The sequence below is a fragment of the Schistocerca cancellata genome, chromosome 5 (assembly GCF_023864275.1).
Source record: "Schistocerca cancellata isolate TAMUIC-IGC-003103 chromosome 5, iqSchCanc2.1, whole genome shotgun sequence".
Classification (NCBI taxonomy): domain Eukaryota; kingdom Metazoa; phylum Arthropoda; class Insecta; order Orthoptera; family Acrididae; genus Schistocerca; species Schistocerca cancellata.
Window position 1 is genome coordinate 14,453,336 of NC_064630.1, and position 27,084 is coordinate 14,480,419.

Here is a 27,084-nt window from a genome sequence, read left to right on the forward strand (position 1 = left end):
ATTTTTACATTATTTACTTTGTGGTATTCTGATAGTAGCAATGTCAATTTGGAAACGCGTCTGTGATCGAGAAATTTACGTCTGAAGAATTTTGTCTTCAGTCAATAGAAAAACTACTAAATTTTTTACATCAACAGCATTAATACTTATGAAGGGCACTAATATCCAAGCAGTTTAACACCCTACAATTCTAGGCCTCGTGGTTATCGCATATGCATACGTTTTATAAAAACGTACGTATGTATGTAAGTTCCGCTTCTCCCCGTAAGCCACTGGACCGATTTCAGCCAAACCTGCTACACATGTCACTTCCTGTCCAGAAACAATCGCAGTAGGGGTAAGTACCACCTACCTATAAAAGCGCTGCGTTTGGGGGTGAAAGAAGACTACAGAGCACGACGTAGGTATAGTCAGATTTTATTCATCCAGAGTTGCAGAATGAGAGGGCTAAGTACACGTAACTCCAAATCTTTATGAAACGAAAGGAAACAGTTTTATCACTCACTACATTTTCGTCTTTCATACGGTAACACTACCGCATCAGACGTGACGTTTACTGTTAACTGTGTTCGGGACCCAACTTTCAGACAGTATCAACATAAAACATGGAATGTGCGTGTAAAAGTATGTCATTGTACAGCGTGTAGTTTGGGAGATACGACGTCGTAAACATTGACCTGCATGAAAATGAAACAGTAAGGCGAAAATCGCTGAAGATATAGATGAAGTATGTGTTCAAACACAGGTTGGCGCACGATAAGTCGCCGGATTTGTTTCATGAATAACACATTTGTTGTTGACAAGATTTGTAATTTATTGATGTAGAAGTAATGAATTGTTGTTGTTGTTGTGGTCTTCAGTCCTCAGACTGATGCAGCTCTCCATGCTATTCTATCCTGTGCAAGCTTCTTGATCTCCCAGTACTTACTGCAACCTACATCCTTCTGAACCTGCTTAGTGTATTCATCTCTTGGTCACCCTCTACGATTTTTACCCTCCACGCTGCCATCCAATGCTAAATTTGTGATCCCTTGATGCCTCAGAACATGTCCTACCAACCGGTCCCTTCTTCTAGTCAAGTTGTGCCACAAAGTCCTCTTCTCCCCAATTCTATGCAGTACTTCCTCATTGGTTTTGTGATCTACCCATCTAATCTTCAACATTCTTCTGTAGCACCACATTTCGAAAGCTTCTATTCTCTTCTTGTCTAAACTATTTATCGTCCACGTTTCACTTCCATACATGGCTACACTCCATACAAATACTTCAGAAACGACTTCCTGACACTTAAATCTATACTCGATGTTAACAAATTTCTCTTCGTCAGAAACGCTTTCCTTGCCATTGCCAGTCTACATTTTATATCCTCTCTACTTCGACCATCATCAGTTATTTTGTTCCCCAAATAGCAAAACTCCTTTACTACTTTAAGTGCTTCGTTTCCTAATCTTATTCCCTCAGCATCACCCTACTTAATTCGACTACATTCCATTATCCTCGTTTTGCTTTTGTTGATGTTCATCTTATACCCTCCTTTCAAGACACTGTCCAATCGTTCAACTGCTCTTCCAAGTCCTTTGCTGTCTCTGACAGAGTTACAATGTCATCGGCGAACCTCAAAGTTTTTATTTCTTCTCCATGGATTTTAATTCCTACTCCGAATTTTTCTTTTGTTTCCTTTACTGCTTGCTCGATATACAGATTGAATAACATCGGGGAGAGGCTACAACCGCGTCTCACCCTCTTCTCAACCACTGCTTCCCTTTCATGCCCCTCGGCTCTTATAATTGCCATCTGGTTTTTGTGAATTTACAAATTGTAAATAGCCTTTCGCTCCCTGTATTTAAAGAGAGTATTCCAGTCAACATTGTCAAAAGGTTTCTCTAAGTCTACAAATGCTAGAAACGTAGGTTTGCCTTTCCTTAATCTATTTTCTAAGATAAGTCGTAGGGTCAGTATTGCCTCGCGTGTTCCAACATTTCTACGGAATCCAAACTGATCTTCCCCGAAGTCGGCTACTACCAGTTTTTCCATTCGTCTGTAAAGAATTCGCGTTAGTATTTTGCAGCCGTGACTTATTAAACTGATAGTTCGGTAATTTTCACATCTGTCAACACCAGCTTTCTTCCGGATTTGAATTATTGTATTTTTCTTGAAGTCTGAGGGTATTTCACCTGTCTCATACATCTTGCTCACCAGATGGTAGAGTTTTGTCAGGACTGGCTCTCCCAAGGCCGTCAGTAGTTCCTGTGGAATGTTGTCTACTCCCGGGGACTTGTTTCGACTCAGGTCTTTCAGTGCTCTGCCAAACTCTTCACAATACAGCTTGGAAATACAAGGTAATGAATCACTTGTTCAATGTGACTGCCGTTTTGGTTTACAACTTCTTCAATTCGCACACGTGCATTTGTGACGACTTTCCGACACAGATGTGGAATGGCACTCCACAATGATGACCCTAAGTTGCACTACATTTTCGAGTTTTCTGTGGTACATTTTCTCTTTAAGGAACCTCCAAAGGAAGAACTCAAATGCTTTAATGTCCGGGCTGTGGGGCGGCCACATTCCTCCTCCTGTATAACGTTCTGAAAAATCTGTTTGACAATGCCCTAAGGCCAAGTCTTTCGTGTAGGAAATGAAGCACAACGTTGGCAGTATGGGGCCGTGCTCCATCCTGCATGAACCACTGTGTCTGCAGTGGAAGACACGAGGCCATGAGTTGAGGAAAGAACTGATTTCGCAGCATGTCTAAATAGCGGCGCTACAGTCTGGAACCGCGCGACCGCTACGGTCGCAGGTTCGAATCCTGCCTCGGGCATGGATGTGTGTGATGTCCTTAGGTTAGTTAGGTTTAAGTAGTTATAAGTTCTAGGGGACTGATGACCTTAGAAGTTAAGTCCCATAGTACTCAGAGCCATTTGAACCATTTTTTGTAAATAGCATTCACCGGTTACTGTAGCATCGAAGAAGGACCGACGATTCCACGGCTTGACGTCGCGACCCACACGCATTCTCCCCGTAGGTGTCTTTCGTGTGGATTATTCACGGAGGTTCACGTGCCCACAATCGAACGTTCTCTTTGTTCGCAACAGCGTTCACGTAAAAATAAGCTTCGTCGGAAAACCACGTGTTGTGTAGCACTGCCTCTCGGTCTTGCTCGATTGCCCACCTTGCAAATTGCAGTCTCCGTTCTTTATCTCTCGCAGTAAGCTTATGCGCCCCAGTCATCTTGTATGGATACAAACGAAGGTCGAATTGAATAATTCTTTGTACAGATCGGCGTAAAATTCCCAACTCGGCACTGGCTCTTCTTGTTGATTTACTAGGACTACAAGTCAAAGCCACTCGAACTGCTTCAATGTTTTGCGACGAACTCCAAATCAGACACTACAAATCAGATGCAGTACCTTCCAATTTTTGATGTAATCTATGGGCTTGGAGCTCAACGTGTGCTGAAAGGAGCACGAAAGGTGCACGAAACCTTCTCTGTGTCAATGTAACACTTCGTCGCCACGAACAGTAACACAATCATCGTCTTTTGTGCGACGATCAACCGTCCTTTGTCCGCCATCGCGACAAACTGAAATGACAGACTCACAAACGGAAGCGATGAAGTCGCAACGTCATCTGGCATAATTTCCATGAACTGCACGAAGTTGAGCGCACAATTTGATAGCTATTGCCCCAGTAGTACACTTGTAGGATCAAAATCCAATAGGGTGACTTATTGTGCGCTACCCTGTACGTGTGAAATATGTTAACTATATGTGAAATATATTTGACATGTGCGAACGTGAAGGAAGCCACGGGGACAAAGTTCATCCTAAACACTTGGAACGATGTCAGTCAAATTTGGTACACAGTCTGGAAAGAAATACTCCAGGGGTAAGAACCACCAGCCTGCTATTGGATCAGCGTGACTACGTGGAAAGAGAAGTGGGGAGGGGGGGAGGAGATGGACAGATGGAAGATGGAGAGGGAAAATGGACAAAGAGAGGGGCAGTGAGAGAGAGAGAGAGAGAGAGAGAGAGAGAGAGAGAGGGTGGGGGGGAGGGAAGAAGGAGGGAGAAGAGGTTGGAGAAGATGCACAGAGAGATGAGGTGCAAGAGACAGGCAGAGAGAGGAAGAGCTGGACAAAGAAATGAGGAGGTGACCAACAGGGAGAGGGGGAAGGAGGAGATGGATAGAGAGAGGGGGAAAGGAGATGGGCAGAGAGAAAGGTGGAGGAGATGTACAAAGAGATAGGGTAGAAGGAGGTGGACTTAGAGGGAGAGGAGAAGATTCACAGAGAGGGGGGGGGAAGAGCAAGTGGACACAGAGAGGGACAGGAGGAGATGAATACAGAGCGTTGGGTGGCGGAGGCGGACAGAGTGTGGAGGTGGAGGAGATTGACAGAGAAGGAGTGAAGGAGTTGAACAGAGAAGGAGTAGAGGAAACGGACAGACAGGAGTGGAGGAGATGGACAGAGAGGGTGTGAAGGGGGAGATAAAAGTTTGGAATAAATAAATACTCGGTCAATGCCAGGTGTTGAGATTGTTACTGAATAAAAATGAAGTTAGTTGTAAGTTTGTGAACTGAATGTTAAATGAAGTACTTTTATGAAGTTCATATTATATAATTCAAGCCGATCATAAAGATTTCGTTGAACTGCACTAGGTAAATGGAGCGACTGGAAGGAAAAAAGTACGAGTATGTCTTAATTTCTTCTGAGGCTAAGGTGTACAGCAGCAGTGAGACGGTGTCGATTTAGATATGCAGGCATGGATTTATGAAGGATTTGTTTTATGTACTAAGTGTAACCTTTTCTTATGCCTTTGCCTTTTATGAGTTTGTCCTTAGTCTTTTATTAATTAGCCTCGGTAAACTGATGATTTACGTAATGTCACACAGCTGAAAGTTGTACGAGGGGTTACCCAAAGGAACTGGAATTATTTTTTAAAAGCTATATATTTTCAAATTTGTAGCATACCAACCCTGGCACCTTCAAAATACTTTCACTTACAACTAATACATTTGCCCAAGTGGTAATTCCACTACTCGAAAATTTTTTTGTCATCTTTAGAAATAGCTGTCTGCTCCTCCTCTTTTTTCTTCATTTCTCCAGTGTTGTCAAACTGGTGTCCTTTCGTAGCCCTTTTCATGCGTGGAAATAAGAAAAACTCGCATGGAGCCAGGTCAGGTGAGAAAGGTGCTTAGGGTGGTGGAACCATGCCATTTTTAGCCGAAAACTGTCTAACAGAGATGGCTGTGTGTGGAGGTGCGTTTTCGTGGTGGAGGAACCAGTCTCCTGTCTGACACAAATCGGATTTTTTTGACGACGACCGAGCTCCAAAATAACCCACTAATCTCTGACAGTTCATCAATTGTCTGTCGACAGTCTTTGAGCACACGCTCTCGAATTTTTCCAATATTTTCGTCGATTCGGACAGCCGACGGACGTCCAGAACGATGTTTGTCATCAGTCGACATGTCGCCGTTTTTAACCACTCGTACACTTCAGTTTTTACCATAGCGTCGTCTTGGTAAGCTGTTTTCAACATTAAAACAGTTTCAGAAGCATTTTTTACAGTGTAGTAAACAAAATTTCACCGCTGTAAGTTGTTCACTTAAAGTTGCCATCATAAAAAACGAAACACGAAAAAAAACAGCGCTAGCAAAAGCAATTACTTCGGATGGTCAGAAGAAATCATGTCAACAACACAGGTGGCGCTGAACTGGCAATGCGTTGCGCTGTACTCCCCTAGCGGCAGAAACGCGTACTGCGCAAGCTCCGCTCACTACGAGATTTCCGAAGAAGTAAATTTTAATATGAACAGTCATTCGCTTTATCGTTGTTTCTATTATAGCCGTTATTCTGAAGACTGGTTTGGTGAAGCACTTCACCCTAGTCTGTGCTGTGCAAGCGTTTTCATCTCTGCATGACTGCTGCTTATTTTAGTGAATCCTATGTCTCCCTTCACAGTTTTTACCCCCACACGTCCCTTCGTTACCATATGGACGGTTGATTCTTGCCTAAGGCCGTTCTGTACCAACTACTTTCTTCTTTTCGTCAGTTTGTGCCACAGATTCTTCTCCTTGTTGTGATTCAGTACCCCTTCCTTAGTTATCCTATTGTCCCTCTTATCTTCAGCATTCTTCTGTAGCACGACATTTTCAGAGCTTCTGCTCTCTTAATTGAACTGTCTGTCGTTCACACCACGCTTCCGAAAAAGGCTGCACTCCAGACAAATACTTTCAGAAAAGATTTCCTAACAAGTAAATTAATGTTCGCCAACCATCAGTCACTCTGCCACCCAAATGAAAATATACTAATCTACTGCTACTAGTTTGTCATTATTGATCTAATTCCTTCATCGTCGCCGGATGTAATTTGAATGTCTCTCTCCAACTGGTCTCTGTCAGAGACAAAGTTTAGAGTTTTTATTTTTTCTCCCTAAATTTTAATTTCCGTTCCAGATATCTCCTTCGTTTTCTTGTCTGCTTACTCATTGTACAGATTGAGCAAGTCTGGGGGAAGGCCTGATTCCTGATTCGTTTTACATCGGAGCTTTATGATTTTGGTCTTCTTCTGTACAAGCCTTACAAAACGTTTCGCTCCCTGTATTTTACCTCTTTCACGTTCATAACATCAAGGAGTATATTCTAACCGACGATGAGAAAAGATTACTTCAACGTACTACTGTATGCAAGCAGAGGTGGAGAAGTAAAGAGGAACGTAAACGAGGAGAAACGTAGGGTCTGATTTATTTGCTGGGATGGTTTTGAGATCTAACTATAGTGGTTGATTCGTCTGTCAAAAGAAGCCTCAGTAGATTCTCAAATCTACACCTCCCATGGATTTATTTATATTTATCTTGTGGTCATTGGTTCGTGCAAGACTAAATATCCACGGATTCGTATAGTGTTTGAGGTGATTTTAAGTGGTTGAAAAACAAATAAAAGTTTTCCGTAATGTTTGTTCATTTATCGTTCAGTACAAAACCAAGATATATTCCTACTCGTCAATGTAATAGTCCGTGTTGCCACCATACTGAGTAATAGAATCGAATCAGAAGACTCACTCTGCTAGTAACTGACCTACCTAACTGAACACTCTCTAGAACTGCTAACCTCCAGCTGAAGTGCTTCATTCTTTAGAGTGGCACGTCATATCTGTGGCATCAGACACACCGCACACCAGAATTACATACCTTCTTATGAATTAAATGAATATTACAATTTATAATGTTCATAATGACGCTGAACACCAGTTTCCTGTGTGATTCAGGTGGATCCAAATAGTATTCAGGGACCCTCACAGACTGGAAGTTCTGCTTGCATGCAAACCATATTTATAATATACTAGCGGCCCCGGCAGTGCTTCTCAGTTGCTAAATAAATATGGGAATCGGATATACATCCTAATCTCTTTCTTCCTCCTGTCTCAGTCCATATCATCACCTCCCTCCCCCCAAACTCCGCCCCCAATTTCTCACTATGTCCTCCTGCCACACTCTCTGCGAATCTCCTACTTCATCGATCCTATCTCCATTTCCTCCCCCACCTTTCAGTCCATCTCTCCCCTCCTCTCCCTGACCTTGAGTCTTGTTTATAGTTGTAAATTCAGATTCCATAGCAGTTGTCTAAGGATAAGCCAATAATCTATAAATAAAACATTCCTGTTTTCTGTGAAACCTACTAGAGGAAGAAAACAGAACAGTACATGCATATAATTATTGTTTGAAATTATATAAAAAGATTAAGAATATATATGGGAGAAACAATGTCGAATGCTTTAACTGCCCTGCCATCGCAGTTAAAACTAATTGCGATAAAGAAAAGAAAAGAAAACCACTCTTTTCGAGCAAAGCATAGCACAGCATTTTCTCGCAGTCGGTTTTGACAGGAAACCTGTCCATATTTAAAGTATCGTGTAAATATTGTAGCATAGATTGACTGAACCCGGTTGATGTGGGGCTAGAAAGACTAATATTGTAGAAGAAGGAATGTCGTTATAAAAGTTACAGAAACAATATGAAACGGAATGTAGTTAATACACAAATGAAAACATTTCGATCATAGATTACAAATACGTACAGGGCGATGTATCTAATAAGTTTTCGATGCATTTCTGACAATAATTGAACTAAAAATATTATTTAGGGAACATTGTCTCTCGGATGAAACAAATGAACTTTATTAGGCAATTTTGACCTTGTACATCTTCTGTGATATTTCAGTAGTTTCAAAATACATTTCAAAGAAACTGTTTTGAAGTAAGTGGAAGAGGACTCCCACACCACGCCTCACAGGATTACTGGATGGATGTAGGTCCCACAAAATTCATTGCGTCCCTTTGAAGAAGACGTGATTCGGAGTTGCAATAGTCTACATGTTGGTAATGCAGGCGATAATTCTTGAAAGAAGAAACTGTCAGTGTAAATATGTGCAAAAAGATGGATGTGGGAAGAGGCAGATAATTTCAAACAATTTTATGTTGTAGTTAAAAGTGCCTGTACGTTATATCAGCATCAGCTTCCATTACATGGACATTAAAGTTACAATGTACGAAGGGTCACAATTGTGAAGGAACAGAGTAATCATAGATCGTGTAGTTCCATTTGGTTTTTGATTTAAGGAAAAACTGGAGAATTTAGTTCGATTATTTCGCAGTTCGACGTCAGTACAGTTCTCATGACCTGATTGTAGTGTAGGAATGCAGTGTGCACGTGGGAGAAGGGGGGCGAGGGGGTGCGAAATTAACACTTGCGTGAATAAAACAGCGAAGGGTCCCTCTAAGACACCTTAGTTTGAAAACACTGTCGTTAGCACATGGGGCCCAGCGTTGAGGTCTTTAAAAATGTACTTGTACAGAGAGAACTATTCACCGATTCCTAGGTGCTTGCGCGATAGGCAACCCTTCGACACCGTCTCAGATGCAGTGAGGCATGCAGGTGATAATGCTGCTGCCTAGGGCCACTCAGCTGTGGGGTGTCGAAAGCCGCCTGTCCCGCAGGCACCTAGGAATCAGTGAAAGGTTGACCCCGTACAGGTACATTTTTGAAGTTCTCAACAAAGGTGTGTAGGTGACATCAGCGGTATTACTGAACTGAGGCTGTAAAAAGGCCTCTTCGCCGTTTTATTCACGCATGTGTCAAATTCAGACTCCTGTATCCACACACCATAAGAGAACACGAAATATGAGCGATCATTAACATCCTTCTCTGCTTCGGATAACGTTCAAATTTCGTCGAGTAGTTTTGAACACTCCTGTGTACTAGAGCAAAAATAGCGGTCGCCCTACATTCCGTGGGACGATGGTTCAATCCCGCGTCCGGCCATCCTGATTTAGGTTTTTCGCGATTTCCCTAAATCGCTCCAGGCAAATGCCGGGATGATTTCTTTGAAAGGGCACGGCCGGCTTCCTTCCCCGTCTTTCCCTAATTCGATGAGACCTTACTGTCTGGTCTCTTCCCCCTCCCCCCCCAAACAATCCAATACAATCAGTATCGTAGTAGTTGCGTACACTCGGTGGGGTGAGCTGGGATGAGATTACGTTCAGTGGGATTGCTGCCGCATGGCGTCCTTGTAGAAGCGTTGAATCGTCCAGGAGGCTGTCAGCTGCCTCATAGGCTGTCATGAAAGTCGTCCTGTCACACATCATAGTGCAAACTGTCGTTTTAGACCATGAAATACGTGAAAATGAACGCACTGAGGAAAGGGGTAGTTTCTTTGACCCCCTTTACTACAATTCCTGAGGCCTTTTCGTGTTGATTCTGAGTAGCGTTGCTGCGGTCGCAGGTTCGAATCCTGCCTCGGGCATGGATGTGTGTCATGTTCTTAGGTTATTTAGGTTTAAGTAGTCCTAACAAGGGAACCTCCCCATCGCACCCCCCTCAGATTTAGTTATAAGTTGGCACAGTGGATAGGCCTTGAAAAACTGAACACAGATCAGTCGAGAAAACAGGAAGCAGTTATGTGGAACTATGAAAAAATTAGCAAAATATACAAACTGAGTAGTCCATGCGCAAGATAGGCAACATCATGGCTAGTTTGAACACAGGAGCGTCGTGGTCCCGTGGTTAGCGTGAGCAGCTGCACAGCGAGAGGTTCTTGGTTCAAGTCTTCCCACCAGTGAAAAGTTTAATTTTTTATTTTCAGACAATTATCAAAGTTCAGGCACTCACACACAATCAAATTCGCTCTCCAATATTCCAGGACATGTTCAGATTTCCTTGGACATATGCAGTATTTGATGGTCTACACACGGAAAAATTTGAAACCGTTAAAAACATATGTTATGACAGACCACAGGGAAAACTGTCCGACTGTGAAACTGTTGCATTAATTTGTTGCAGTTTATGTGACAAACTCTTCTGTTTCCATCACTTTTTTGGGAGTGATTATCACATCCACAAGAAAACCTAAATCGGGCAAGGTAGAAGAATCTTTTTACCCATTCGCCAAGTGTACAAGTTAGGTGGGTCGACAACATATTGCTGTCATGTGACGCACATGCCGTCACCATTGTCGTATAGAATATATCACACGTGTTTTCCTGTGGAGGAATCGGTTGACCTATGACCTTGCGATCAAATGTTTTCGGTTCGCATTGGAGAGGCACGTCCTTTCGTCTACTAATCGCACGGTTTTGCGGTGCGGTCGCAAAACACAGACGCTAAACTTATTACAGTGAACAGAGACGTCAATGAACGAACGGACAGATCATAACTTAAAAAAAAAAGTTAACTTGTTACTCAAGGGAAGACTTAAACCAACCTGCTCACGCTAACCACGGGACCACGGCGCGGCTGTGTTCACATTAGCCATGATGTTGCGTATCTTGCACGTGACTACTCAGTTTGTATGTTTTGCTTATTTTTTCATAGTTCCACACAACTTCTTCCTGTTTTCTCGATTGATCTGTGTTCAGTTTTTCAAGGCCTATCCACTGTGTCAACTTATAACGAAATCTGAGGGGGGTGCGATGGGGAGGTTCCCTTGTAAGTTCTAGGGGACTGATGACCTCAGATGTTAAGTCCCATAGTGCTCAGTGCTAGTTGAACCATTGAAACATTTGAGCAGCATTGTTACCGAAATGTTTTCCTCGCTCACCCATAAGAAAACAGTGATTTAATGCAGGGTGTTGCGGTTCTCATGTGAGTAATGGGGGGAGGGGGGGCTGGAGTAAAGGCCTTCCCATAGTGTAATACATCTATGGTCACGTTGTGAAGAATTGTGGTCAGAAGTGACATCATTAACCGATCATTACTCCTCACAAAAACTTCTTAGCCATAGCCTTTCTTTAGCATATGTCGATACCTTGATGCTGAGGACGGCGTTGCAGCGTGCTGGACTTTTATCCGTTACAGATGAAGGTTTCAGCCAGCTTCCAGTGTGCTTGAGCACTGCGCCGCCTCACTCGATGTGTATTTCAGTGCTTTAGGTGTTGTGCAGTATGACTACAGTGGAGCGGTCTCGCGTGTCTCCAGCAGTCGGAGCGGCGCGAGCAGCACCTGGAGCCGGGCTGCTTCACGACGGTGCGCATCCCGAGCGAGGCGCCGCCGGAGACGACGCCGCTGCTGCAGTTCCCCAGGCACCGCCTGCGCCCGCTGGAGAAGCTCGGCGAGGGCGCCTTCGGCATGGTGAGTAGGCTACCTGCCACACACCACTTGCAATCTGCTGTAGAGATGGGGGATCCGCTCTTGAACTAATTCATAGAGTTGAATCTTTCAAAGGAGTGAACAATCAGTGATTCAGAAAAAAAGAACGGTAGCTCCAAACGTTTCCCACGGCAGAGAGAGAGAGAGAGAGAGAGAGACGGAGCATATCAGCAGCGCCTCTGCTGGTCACAGCACAGTGCACGCCACACAACACAGCCAGCGCCGGCCTCTGCCCTGCTTCTACCTTGGCTGCCTGCATTGTGCAGTGTCCCATTGGATTTTGTGTTTCACATATGCCGTGCCATCTCTCTGCCGCGCGCAGTGTCTAGCGTAGCTTAACTTTGCATCGCACTCTGTCGGCGATCATTTCAGTCGCACGTCCTGCCCTCTGGGCAGTTGATGCGAGCAACAGGACAGAGAGCCACATAGCGGATAACATAGGAACTACTTGCAATAACCTGCTCACAAGGGAACGGACGATTTGTCTCGGAGCGGGTGAGTTCACCGCTCCCCCCACCCTCGGAACTCGCCCGCTCAACGCTCACCCCACTGTCTCGACTCTAGCCAGAGCGTTGAGCAAAGCGACTCAGGTGTCACTGTGGTCTCTGCGGTCTCAGCTCACGCAGTAATACAGCTCGCGGCTTGACCTGCTCGACTCAGCGCCTCTGCATCGGAGTTCGTCCCTACTGGATATTGTTCTTCATAGTAATACTGCTATGTATATTACATTATTATGTTATGTATACATCAATTGTTTTTATTTTATTTTTATTTATTTAAACTGATTAGATTAGGTTCCTGATGACTCCTCTTACTATAGGATTTTTATTATGGACACTCGAATTTACACTTTAATTACGAGCGAACCGATAAACGTATCGCAAAATGTGATACACCAATATTTTCCTTGTTTTATTCTGCGTAAGGCTATATGCAGCACTTTCGTTTTACAGTCAAATTTATATTTTTTTTTCTTATTCTGGTACGGATTTTGCGATTTTAGGCGTCTTCGGAAGGAAACGTTCACTTTAAAAATATATGGCTTGCGATGTATTTGTATGAGGTTAATGAAATTTTAATACATTATAGCCAAATATATTGTTAATGTAAATCTCAAGTTACAACACTTTCCGATCACCCAAAAAACCACGATAGTGCAAAATAAATCAATAATCAAAAACTTTGTCATATCGTGGAAATTTCAATAAACAATACAAAATTCTTACTCATTATCTGTGTTACTTCAAAATAGGATCAAATAAGATCAAAATACAGGTATAGTACTGGAACAAACCAAGTTTAAAGGGCAATGTGCCTTCCATTTATTTTCTATTGTAAATGAGTGGTGAGTCATGAAAAAGAGCTAATTCATTTCAGGGAGTGAACAGTTCTGATCCAATCTCTGAAAAGAACAGTTTTTCCCATCTCTAGTCCACAACCCAGCCGCTGTAACAGTTGCACTACAAGCAACGTGGAGATACATCTGCATCAGTGCATTCGCACATCAATGTCCAGCTGAGGCATGGGCAACCTTTGATGATCTGCAGGCGTGATTCCCACACTTAAGCTAGTGGGACGCCTCATCACGTGATGTGATAGCAACGCTCCAAACACATACAGACTGATATGAATGGCACTCATTTCCCAGTGTGCCAAGCCAACAAATCATCCCTCAAAACACGCGTTTGTGAAAGTAAATTCATTTCGTATTCATCCCATCCTCATTTATATAGAGGCCACAAACACTATTTCTCAATAGATATGATATAATCAAATTTTTCTCAAGACATTTTCGTCTGATCTTTATCTACAATAGTGATGGCAGCTGAAGAAATGAATTAAAATTTGTGTCATGGCTGGGACTTGAGCCCAGGGCTCCTTGGTTACTAGGCAGGAATGCTAGCCATTCCCCACCACGAACTCCAGCTAACATGGCTTTACAGCACACTACCCTAGTCCAATGCTCGATGTAACACACACTTCAGTCCGCATCTTCAGCTTAAAATAAGCTGAAGATGTGAATTGAAGTTTGCGTTAAGGAGGGCACTGGACTATTCAGACGTTAACTACAGGGCTGTGGTGGTGTAATGGCTAGCATACCTGCCTACTAAGCAAGTAGATCAGGTTCAAGTCCCAACTGTAGCACGAATTTTAATTCATTTCTTCAGCTTCCATCATTATTTCTTTACTTATGACATTTTAAAAAGAGCTGTCTTAAAAGTTCTGCAACGCATTTGGTAAAGATGCAATGTTTGAGACACGCAAATAAATGTTAACATCTGAAGATGGAATACCAGGCACCTTTAAACATCATCATGGAAAAATCAACGCCAATAAAAGCAACAGGTTGCAGCTGGTTTATTAGAATAGTTACATAACAGTTTCAGTGTTGTAACAGGTCCACAATGCACAAGAATTATTTGCTGATGTTAATACGAGAAAAAATATAAAAACGGAACACGGCAGTCCCAGTCGACAAACAGTTAGGAGTAACTTGGTGTTTTCGGGCAACACACAGGTCATTCGAGTGTGTTCATATTCACAGACACAATTAGCAAGTACCTTTTAAATACTTGCCCGGAAAGACTTCTGATAACTGATTTCATATGTACAGGTTCAAATAAATTAAGCCATCTTACCGTGTTCATTTTAAAAAACTTAAACATCTAAATCGCTTAAGGGGAGTTAGAACGGATTTTTTCCACATTTTCGGATTTTTACCTCATTATAAAATTTACAATTTTCCGAATAAAATGATATACATATCATTTATAAACTCACATGGGAAGTATTTTATTTTTTTAAATATAATCTACACCGGTTGAAAATGTTAATATTTTTATGTGCATTACTTCAAGATCTAATAAAATCGGTAATTTTTTTTGTATAGGAACTGTGGATTGCTGTGATAGAAGGTCATTTCCAGAAGAGGATGGGCAATAGATTGAGGAAGTTACAACAAAGTTTGAGAGACAAGAAACATTCTGATGGTAAAACCATAAGAGGTAGGCTGATGGGCAAAATGATTGATGAACTACAGCAGTTTTATGGGATGGTCATTAGAAATAACACGAGGATTTGTTGAAAATGAAGCAGGCAGTATGAGGTACCTTCTTCCACAGACTGTCAACTTATGAAAAATCAGTACACCACCTTTGCTCTCCTGGACCTGAGTCATGGTGCAATTACCGTAATGGCCAGTACTCAAACAGTTCATACAGCCAGAAAAATGCCATCCCAGCAGCAGTCATGGATATCATAAAACCAATTTACAGAGACCTGGCAAATCCTGAATTACTGAAGAAGTGTCTGCATGGGCAGACTCAAAATCCCAAAATGTCGTTCAATAATATTATATGGACTCGCTTACCAAAAAACTGTTTTTGTTGGAGTGAAGACACTAAAGTGGGGGTTCAGTGATGCTGTTATTGCTTTTAACGATGGCAACATTGGTACGGTGAAAGTGACACAGCATATGGGAATTAATCCTGGACTGAACTGCATCAGAGGACTTGAACGGATGGACAAGGTTCGCATTGATAAAGCAGAGTATGGAGCACAGTTGGCCACTAAGGAGTCCAGAAAGAAGAAAAGAAGAAGAAACTTGGAAAAAAATCAAGAGGATGATATATATAGTGTAGTGCAGGTTGCTTCTGAGCGACTAAACATAAACAAATTAAGTATATGTTAAGTGAGTTACAGTCTTTTGAAACTTTGGAAGCCGTTCCTGAAAATTTACATTTTCTTTTGCAATTTTCCCTATATCTCAGAAACAACTTCGAGTAGAGTATTCAAATTTTCAAGGAGTAATGACATACAAATCGTGAGTCTACTGAACTAAAAGAACAACATAAAGTTGTGTATAATTCAAATTATTTAGGATAATGTGCAAAAAAGTACACAATTTTAACTGTGTAGTTAAAAAATTGTATTTCCAAAAGCAGTGGCTAAAATGCAATTATTATAGTTTAGTAGACCCAGAACATACAGTTTAATGTCCTGAAAAAGTTTCAATTCAATGGCTACAGTGGTTCCTGAAATACAGGACTCCCCTTGAACGTAACGGACATCGGCGCTATTACACAGAAGCCAACCAGGAAAAATGTGAACAACAGAAAGGCTAATTGTCAAGCCGATGATACTTGCCCTCATACACTCGGAATGTGTTGGTAACGCTGAGAATATTTCGGAAGGTTTCAATACAGCTCGTGAATACTTCCAATACTGACATTACGACAATACTTAGCCTCAGGCGGTGACTGTATTGGCGTATTGATATTAATGTTGAACATGTGAGGGACCCTTGACTGGTTCTCTCTCCCATGACTTCCTTCCGTGGGTCAGACTGAAACCAATCGCTGGTCGCCGCGTACGTGGTACAGCACGTGCTGAAGGATACTTCGTACGGTTGCTTATCATCGCCCTCATCTATCCTACAAGCGAGTGGAGCGACATAAAAACAACCAACAGTTTCTAATCTTTACTGTCTGCTCCTTGCGATCCTCTCTCGAAGGTGACTTTAGATGCATTTTGCAATATGTCTCCAACAACAATTCAATAAACTTATCAAATATCGTTTCCTCACGAATGTGCCGGCCGTTGTGGCCGAGCGGTTCTAGGCGCTACGGTCGCAGGTTCGTATCCTGCCTCGGGCATGGATGTGTGTGATGTCCTTAGGTTAGTTAGGTTTAAGTAGTTCTAAGTTCTAGGGGACTGATGACCTCAGATGTTAAGTCCCATTGTGCTCAGAGCCATTCCTTACGAATGTGTGGTGTTTTTTAGAAAGACCTCATGTAATATTCTGAAGCAGGGCCGTAACGGTCTCTTACTAGTCGAACAATGCGGTTACAAGATTATCCTCGGATAATCGACTATATTACCTTATAGCCTGTGGACTGGGATACGCACTGGCTTACCATATTGGAAGACTCCACTACTTCTACGACAAGCTGAATTAGCATTTCTGGACATAAACTAAATTGTTCTGTTCGGCATCTTTTGTTCTTTGACTCTGCACTCTGACGTCACAAATTAGCAAACTTGTTCTGCTGTAAATCTTGTTTCAGAGAGCTGAATGAAAGAGGGTATTCGTCAAGTTCAGTGTCGCCCTTACTATATGATTTTGAGACGCTTTTGGCACACACACACACACACACACACACACACACACACACACACACACACAGATATATATATATATATATATATATATATATATATATATATATATATATATATATATATATATAACTGCACACTAAGAAGTGCTACCAAACTGTTCATCTATTGTATTTCAATATCATTGACTTTCAGTCACACATTCTCACAGAGCCTCAAAATACAGAAGTATATTGTTAAAATGCAGATAAAATAACGATGCAGTAGCTAACATACAATAATAGCAGTCTACGGTTATCTGGTCATTAAGTAAAAAAGGAATGAGCTAATAACCCGGTATCCATGCATATCTTCAGATTTCTCCAAGAGGGCACATGAAATTGTGTTTATTTTACAGTTTGACAGGGCTTAGCACACAAAATCCTTTTGTGTTAACTGACTCTGTCCGTGGCAGAATACGAAGTGACATGGAACAGACACGCAAGGTCGTTAACGCAGGAGCTGTGCGTGAAACATCTCAAAATGAGCAGGACGTTTTAGCTTCTGCGGTTTAAATGATTCAGGTGTGGCAACCAAGTAAACATCGAATGTGAGACCCAGAAATCTCACAGGTTTTTCAAACATCAGGGTAGTGTCTCTCATTTAAAAAGCACGCATGTTAAAATAGTGACGGAAAAAATTAAGATTAACGCAAGCAAGTTTTACTAACAAAATTTGACACCAGTACTGTCTATTCAGTCCTACAAATAGCAATACATATGAAGTCTGTTTCAACTGACGGGTAATTGCTGCAACGCTTGCGGAATAGAATATACGGGGGTTGCCCAGAAAGTAACGCACAGTATTCTTTTTTTCTCAGACAAAAACAATGCTACGACCACGAAACGTTACGTATGTACAGGGTTACTACAAATGATTGAAGCGATTTCACAGCTCTACAATAACTTTATTATTTGAGATATTTTCACAATGCTTTGCACACACATACAAAAACTCAAAAAGTTGTTTTAGGCATTCACAAATGTTCGATATGTGCCCCTTTAGTGATTCGGCAGACATCAAGCCGATAATCAAGTTCCTCCCACACTCGGCGCAGCATGTCCCCATCAATGAGTTCGAAAGCATCGTTGATGCGAGCTCGCAGTTCTGGCACGTTTCTTGGTAGAGGAGGTTTAAACACTGAATCTTTCACATAACCCCACAGAAAGAAATCGCATGGGGCTAAGTCGGGAGAGCGTGGAGGCCATGACATGAATTGCTGATCATGATCTCCACCACGACCGATCCATCGGTTTTCCAATCTCCTGTTTAAGAAATGCCGAACATCATGATGGAAGTGCGGTGGAGCACCATCCTGTTTTCCAAACCGTCGGCTGTGGTACGTTTAGCTCCCTGCTTGCTTTATTCGTCGACTTCCGCAGGGTACGCGTGAAACTTGCCCGCACACGTTCAACCGTTTCTTCACTCACTGCAGGCCGACCCGTTGATTTCCCCTTACAGAGGCATCCAGAAGCTTTAAACTGCGCATACCATCGCCGAATGGAGTTAGCAGTTGGTGGATCTTTGTTGAACTTCGTCCTGAAGTGTCGTTGCACTGTTATGACTGACTGATGTGAGTGCATTTCAAGCACGACATACGCTTTCTCGGCTCCTGTCGCCATTTTGTCTCACTGCGCTCTCGAGTGCTCTGGCGGCAGAAACCTGATGTGCGGCTTCAGCCGAACAAAACTTTGAGTTTTTCTACGTATCTGTAGTGTGTCGTGACCATATGTCAATGAATGGAGCTACAGTGAATTTATGAAATCGCTTCAATCATTTGTAATAGCCCTGTATTATATGACGTCTCCTGATAGAGCGCGCCAAGTTTCCGTCACTTCCGACAGAAAACGTAACTGGAGGACAGTTTCAAAATGGCGTCTGTGGGTGATGTACGTTACAAGCAACGTGCCGTTATTGAATTTCTCACTGCAGACAAAGTAACTGTGAGGAATATTCACAAACGCTTGTGCAAAGTCTATGGAGCATCTGTTGTCGACAGACGTACATTTAGTCGCTGGACATGGAGGGTGAGGTCATCAGAGGGTGGTTCGGCGGAGCTCCACGATTTGCAGAGGTCCGGGAGACCATCCACGGCTGTCATACCTGACATGTGCAACGAGCTGATAATGTCATTCGTGAGGACAGACGCTCTACGACTCGGCTGTCAATCAACAAAGGAAGTGTGGATGCAATTATCCACACCCTTGGATATTCAAAAGTGTGTGCAAGATGCTCCCGCGGTATCTAACGGTGGACCACAAATCGCACACAGAAAGCATTTGTTTTGATTTGCTGCAACGTTTAGAGTCTGAGAGGAAGGCCTTCTTGTCCCAGATTGTGACAGGTGATCAATCCAGGGTTCATCATTTTGAGCCCGAAAGAAAACGACAGTCGATTGAATGGCGCCATTCCCACTGTCCACTGAAGAAAAAATTCAGAGCAACTGCTTTAGCCATGCTCACCGTGTTGCGGGACTGTGAAGGTGTGATTCTCATTGATGTGATGCCAAGAGCCGGTACCATTAATTCAGAGTCAATACATTTACAAAGCTTAAGACGAGCTTCTGGCGACTTCGGCGCCACAGCAATCCAGGAGATGTTTTGCTGCATGCAACACGATAACGCTCGGCTCCACAAAAGTCTGAGGACTGCTGAACGCTTCACAAAACAGGGCTGGACAGTGTTACCACGTCTACCCTATAGCCTTGACTTAGCCCCTTCTGGCTTCCACTTGTTTGGGCCATTAAAAGATACCATTCGTGTAAGACGTTTTGAGGAGGATGAGGAGGTGATTCACACAGTGAAGCACTGGCTCCGCCACCAGGACACGGACTGGTACCGACAGGGCACACACGCCCTTGTTTCGCGCTGGAGGAAGGCCATGGAACGCGATGGAGATTACGTGGAAAAATGGGGTGTGTACATTTTTATTCTTTCGTGTGTTCAATAAAGAATGGTTGAAGAAACAAAAAGCGTTGCATCATTTCTGTGCAACCCTTGTTGGTCATTGGCTAACAGTAACCCTTGGAAAACAGACTAAAACGTGAACATAATACTACTGAGTGCTTTAGCAAACATCGTCGTTCCTAAAACAGATGCCTGAGAAACGAAGTTTTCCAGCTCCCTGCCAGACAATCACTGTCCGAATATCTGTTGTTGTTGTTGTTGTGGTCTTCAGTCCTGAGACTGGTTTGATGCAGCTCTCCATGCTACTCTATCCTGTGCACGCTTCTTCATCTCCCAGCATCTACTGCAACCTACATCCTTCTGAATCTGCTTAGTGTATTCATCTCTTGGTCTCCCTCTACGATTTTTACCCTCCACACTGCCCTCCAATGCTAAATTTGTGATCCCTTGATGCCTCAAAACATGTCCTACCAACCGATCCCTTCTTCTAGTCAAGTTTCCGAATATCTAATAAGTCTCAAAAGTAATGACCGTTGAAGATGAGTAGACTTCCTGGAAATCGCCATTCCTAGAGCTATCGGTGAACATTGTGCCTTTAAATACTGTCGTAGCTCTTTCCAGCTCCATAATGGACGTTTATTCGAGCAGTTAACTGAGACATCAGAGGCAAAGCATTTCGTTCATCATGACCCAGCATTCGGCATTTCTTACATACTCCCGGATCTTTTCATAACATAGATATGTGATCTAGTTGTCTTGTAATAGCCCCTGGGATTTGAGACGTATGATCGTACCTTCAACTTCATGAATCCAGCTTAGAGTTAATATACCCCGCCTGACAGAAAAAGTAAGGCTTCCAGAAGGGGTGCAGGAAGGGAAATGATGCTGTTCCACAGCTGTTGTAACTGGTCCTTGATTTCACAGGTACTAGAAATAGGACGGTCCCACACGTGTTCTATCGGGGGCAGATCTGGGGATTCTGCTAGTGAAAAGTCTTCGACCGGAGCCTTTGACATAAAACTCGACCGGCGGCCGGCCGCTGCAGAGATTAAGTCCGCGCCGATCGCGACATGGGATAAATAAACTGACCAACTCGCTAATTCTCTAAGTATGTCTGCCTTCACGTTCCCATATAGTTGAATATCGGGCCCCTGTCAAAGCCGCACGCTCTACAAATGTGGATTCTTGACGGTACGACCACCAGCCCAGATGGAGACACACGATGAGACCCGTTTCAAAGCGTGTTGGGTGCTGATGACAACCTAGTCCCACTCGGTTATGCGCCTACCTCGTGCCCTTCACAGTGATAACATCTTTCGCTATTGACGCCTCTTATGTACCCCAGCAAACCTGGTAAAAACACGAACAACGCCTGGTAGCCGTTCTACCTGTCACGGGGCATTGCAACTCCAATCGGTAAATTTGTCCGCCGCTCGTGGTCTCGCGGTAGCGTTCTCGCTTCCCGAGCACGGGGTCCCGGGTTCGATTCCCGGCGGGGTCAGGGATTTTCACCTGCCTCGAGATGACTGGGTGTTTGTGTTGTCCTCATCATTTCATCATCATCCAGGAAAGTGGCGAAATTGGACTGAGCAAAGATTGGATAATTGTACGGTCGCTGATAACCACGCAGTTGAGCGCCCCACAAACCAAACATCATCATCTCATCCAATCGGTAACACACCCACCTATGGAGTGCAAGAGTACGAAATTGCGTTGACATCTGACGAAGTCTTCTGGGAGCTTCACGGGCAGTGTAGAATAGCTGACAGTTCGACTGTTAACGTTAGTACTGCGATTTTCTCGAAAGTACTATTTTCCTAATTTATGTTACACACTTAAGCGAGCATTCGACCATCCACTTTTCTGGATCTCCTCAATTTCTGTGCTCGTAATGTCACCACACTTTCACTTAACTTAAAGCATGTTGCAGTTTTCTACAATAAGGTATATCTTCCAACAGTTTTCTACAATAAGGTATATCTTCCAACAGACTGGTATCTTTCTGTGATTCTATTCCTACTAGAGACGTCACGTACCCAGCGTGAAATCTTCTAGAAACTCCTTCGCTCTTATTTTATGATTATAAGTACTATGTGTAACTTGAGCTTCACCCGTCCTATTAGACGTCCAAATAACTAAAGGGAACGCAGCCGGCTTCAGTTACAGTGGCAGGTACCACACTCCGCCATTTTCTAGGCACTAATGCAAAACAAGAGCTCTCTACAAGGAAATCTGTAACCTCAGTAAGTGGTGTTACATCGAATAAGAACAATAATATATCATATACAGAAAGGAAAAACACACACACACACACACACACAAAAGAAACATTGTGCCAACACAAAAACAAATATGAACAACGTAAGAAGCTATCGGAAGTGAATATTAATTATCAACGGATGAGCAAATAATAACTCTGGGTCTCTGTTGTTTAACGAGGTTAAAAGCAGGTTTGCAAGCAGAATTCCAGCAAAAAGCTCCGTTTCTATTTACAAAGTTACATGTTGATCTGATCTCAACTAATTGCTTAATCATGCTATCCCAATAACCGGCAGTGCAAGCCACAATCTCTGCGTCGTTGCACCATAGGAAAACGGGTGCCAAGGCAGTGGTCTGCAATAGCAGAGTTACAATTGTCTCTGACGCTTACGCTCAGTATTTTTTTTTTTGTTGTAGTCATTAGTCTGCGGAGTGGTTAATGCGACCCGCCCACAAATTCCTCCCCTGTGCGAATATTTTCGTCGCAGGGTAGCAATTGCACTCTGCGCCCTCAGTTACTTTCTGGATGTATTCCAATCTCTGTCTCCCTCTACATTTTGTACCCTCTAAAGCTCCCTCTAGTACCACGAAAGTTACTCCTGATGCGTTAACAGATGGGCTATCATTCTGTCCCTTCTTCTTGTCAGCGTTTTCCGTGTGTTTCTTTCCTCGCCGACTCTGCGGACAACCTCCTCATTTCTCATCTTATCAGCATATCTAATTTTCAGCATTCTTCTGTAGCATCACGTCACGGAGCCTTCGATTCTCTTCACTTCTGGTTTTCCCACAGTCCATGTCTCACTACCAAACAATGCAGTGCTTCAAACGTACACTCTTTGACATAAAACTCGACCGGCGGCCGGCCGCTGCAGAGGCTAAATCCGCGCCGACCGCGACATGGGACAAACAAACTGGCCAACTCGCTCATTCTCTAAGTCCGCCTATCTGCATAATCTGGCAACTCTGTAGACTGCGGAACTTCCTGGAGGAAGTCATGTCCCATGATGGAGAAATCGTAGGCTGTTTACGCCTGTGGTCTAGCTCTAGCGTGCGTTGTTTCTGTTCACAGTGTCTGTGGATCGAGAGCAGCGTGCGCAAAATATTTTTATAGCCTCTTCTGGCTGAATGCTGAATATGTGAATGTAACGGTAGCGCAGATTCAATATATTTCGCTTTCCGACACACCAATATCAAACTTTTATCCAGTAACCAGTTTGCGGCAGATTTCCTGCAGACTGTCCTCCTCTGGACGCCGTATGCGGCAAAGCTCCGGGATCCATTTGCTGGCTACCGGCAGCGGCCGTGGCGACAGCAGTGGCGCTGCGCTCCCCCGTTCTTTCTCGAAAGCGTCTGCTACCGCTCATCGCTTTTGATAATTTAAAACGCTTTATTATTAAATGTTGCTCCACAGAAAATTTCTAGAATTTTCATTCACACTCGAAAGCAACGGAGGCAGACGTCCTGATTAGAAGGTGGGTACTGTATTACATTAATCGGAAAGAGCTGAGTATGGCCCGAAATTAATTTTATAGACTGGGACGAAATTAAACCACCTCACTACATTCGATGAATTTATAAATGCTTCTTTCCCTTTCAAAGTCAATTATTTGTGCAAGTTTTGGCCAATATTCGGATGTTTTTGCCAAGCCAGACTGAGCGTCTGTGGTGTAAAGTGTATGACAGATGTTATTTCATTCCTTATGGTAAGTCTATGCGATAAACTGTGTGAATACCTTGCAATGCATGCTCTGTAGCTTCACAGTAAAGTAGTTCCTGTAAAGATTCAAACCGACTGTCAACGATACGAATTTGAACTTTGTTCGTCGTATAGGTCTAACATGGCAGGACGTTGTTTATGAAGTGCACATGTTGATTAATATATTCCTCTCTTGTAAATTGTTGCAATAGCATTTAACTGTAGACGTTTTCTGACACTGGCGTTAGCAATTTATTTCCGTTATCTGAAACCTCCAAAAAGATAAATTTTTCTGGTTTAAATCTGATGACCTTAACTATCACTTCCGATCAACGTTAAATACTTCATGAATCCATGATATAAACATATTTTACTAAGTCGAAATTGCACGAAGACTGATGTGTAAAGGCATTCTGCAGGTTTCGTATAAGGAATTTTTACAAGCAGTTTGCAACACCATTAATTAAAATGGAAAATAAAAGGTTGTATTCAGCGGCTTTCACCGAGGCATTCTTCAGGTTTCGTATAAGGAATTTTTACAAGCAGTTTGCAACTCCATTAATTAAAATGGAAAATAAAAGGTTGTATTCAGCGGATTTCACCGAGATTGGAACTGCAATCTCATCTAGCACTAACATAGCAACGCATAAGGTAACCACTGAGCTAACGACACACTGGCGGCAACAGGCGGACTATAGTCATTGCGATATTGCCTGAGCCTCAAAACGCAACCTTCAACACACAAACAGGTGTTACTTATGTGAGGAACACCGTTCTAGGAGTTCAGAAGCTAAATATACTTTCTAAGTGTCTCATCTTACAGCGGATTATATCGTATGAGCCTTCGATGTGAAAAACGAATTTCAAGTGAATTTAGCGAGGAAATGCCGGGCTACACCCGGAAGTAAATGCACTATCACAGTGCTGACAAATACTTGCTACGACGCTGTCAATTCTCGGCTCTCTTACGAGGCAGCTCTTTAGCGGAATGCTTGTCGTGACTGTCCGATACGGTTCTTCAGAGGGGAGACGCGCGCGCACGTTTGCTTTTTATGCGGCGTTCTCCCCTGATAGTTTCTAACATCACCTTTTGCGCTATGTATACATTTGAGGCACTCAATCATCATTAATCCAGTATAATACAAGTTTCAGCTTCCGGCGTGGAAGAAGGCTGTTGACGCCGACATTATATCACTTCAACGTAGGGAAAGAAAAACGGATGATTCAGTGTTTCTCATTCAGCATAAAGCATGTGAGATAATTTTCCGTAACGTTAATATCAACAAACGTAGTGAAAATACATCGGAAGCTCATTTGAATTGAATATAATGTAAGATATCAAACGCTTTGCACCTCGATGTCGAATGTGTGCCCGTGCAATCTTTTGCAGCATACATATAGAATGTCACGATTACCACGAGAATGAAGAAGTATGTTGGTATGGATGGAAGCAAGAAGAGACGCAGTCAACAAATGTTCCATTCCTCATGACATTCATTTGAGATGTAAGAAGAGGTAAAGCGGGATATTACTTTCGTTAACACGAAAGATATGCCGCACATGTGGATAACGAGGAAGTCTGCGTCTTCATACGTTTCCTCCTTGAAATCTGTATGCTCTATTATAATTTAAGTTGCCTGATCATTGTTTCCGTGATGTTACCATTTTGTTTGGCCCCTTAATGATGAACAGATTCCAAATGCATGTCTCTGCATAAAATTAGTTGATTGAACCCTTCCTGCATGTTTTTTTTTGCTTGGAATTCATGAAGCAGGCCACTGTGCCATCCCCCCCTTGAGGGTCTCATAACCTAACCGTTTTTTATCCAATGGCATAATTTATTCAGACAGCATCAAGCACAAGACTATCAAACAAAGCCTACCATTTACAGTTGCAACACTGTAACCAGCAGCTGACCCAAGGATAATCCACGGTCAGGGTCCGAAATTAGCAGCTCTCTGCTACAGTGGCATAGTCCGTACTACATTTTCGATTCTGCTGCACCAGTTTATCTGGTAACGCTGTGTTAAATCAACAGGGGTACAATGCAAATATCTTCTTATCATTTTGTTACTGAATTTAGTTTTTTAGAGAAAAAGGAAAAGTCGGTACTTCTTGCTAGTGTAATATAATGTGAACCATCAACTACTCTTTCCTTAGTACACGACTCAAGCAGGTCCCCAAGGAGCTACCAAGGTACTGGTGCATTCTGTTCACTGACATTGCTCTGAAGACGGTTAATGCAGATAGTTCCGATTATGAAATACAAAAGGTATTGCAGGTTAGTTCCTAGGATCGTAATATCAAATTTGCGATGTAGATGGCACATGAAGGTGACGACTATCCAGATTACTCGTCAATATAAAAAGACAATATTTTGGGAAATGAGCATGGTCCTTCGGCACCAGTCCTGAAAGAGAGTGAATGACCACAGGCGTGCTAAACCCTTTCAAGTACCAAAAACAGCAGCAATATGAAGAAAGCATTGGACAGATCAGAAAGGCCTCGCTGCTATCCATAGCCTGTTTCTGTCAGCCCTAGTGGAGGCTGCGCTGCCAGACGCCAACCTGATAGCACATTACACCGCTGAAATCTACGAATGAATCGTGTAATTATACTGATCAGCTTCACTGAAATTTGTTATACATGAATAGAATATCAGGTGTTATTATGGATAATAGTTCAACACATGGAACTCATATGGTGGATTCACAAAGAAGAATGTAATGTGAGACTACTGGTGAAGAAAGGGAACAATGGGAAAATGCGCTAATGTGCATTTTCCTACGTTTTTATCTTCATTGCTGCCATAGTTAGTACGTCAGTAATAACCAGTAATAACTTCGTTTATTGCTTCAGTGACTGTTACCGTCTTGTTTGACACCGAGATGATATAAACAACACAAATTCGGGTCCCTGACAGTTAATTCTAGTCTCTTTAGGGACTTAGTCTTGTTTTGTTGTTGATGTAAATTGGTATTCGCAAAGAATACCACTGTCGCAAATCCTGAGAGGTTTCTAGAACCCATATGATACGGAGGGTTAAGAGTAGTCTCTTAGTGGTGACCTTTAGAATAGCAGTTGCTGCGCGGGGTGGCAGCGCGGTGTACGGAGACGTGTCACAGATTTCGCGGACGCTTCTGCCGGAGGTTCGAGTCCTCCCCCGGGCATGGATGTGTGTGTTGTCCTTGGAATAAGTTAGTTTGAGTTAGTGTAAGTAGTTTCTACATCTAGGGTCTGATGACCCTAGCAGTTTGGTCCCTTAGGCACTAGAACATAAAAAAGAGCACTATCGGAAGGAATTGATAAGATCAAGATTTTACAGAAAAACTGGAACTAATGAAAGAAACAGCTATAGCTATATAAATTGAGCACTCTTACTGCAGCAGTGCCTTGTTTGCACAGTAGTAAATACTGCTCTTAC

General features: G+C 42.8%; 1 protein-coding gene across 1 annotated transcript in view; it reads left to right on the top strand.

Moving 5' to 3' along the window:
• The window catches only part of LOC126187749 (discoidin domain-containing receptor 2-like), a 751,525-nt gene that overhangs the window by 653,634 nt on the left and 70,807 nt on the right, over positions 1-27,084 (top strand). The window contains exon 14 of the mRNA XM_049929002.1: positions 11,472-11,624. Coding sequence (XP_049784959.1) covers positions 11,472-11,624 — 153 coding nt within the window. The remainder of the gene's footprint in view (positions 1-11,471; positions 11,625-27,084) is intronic.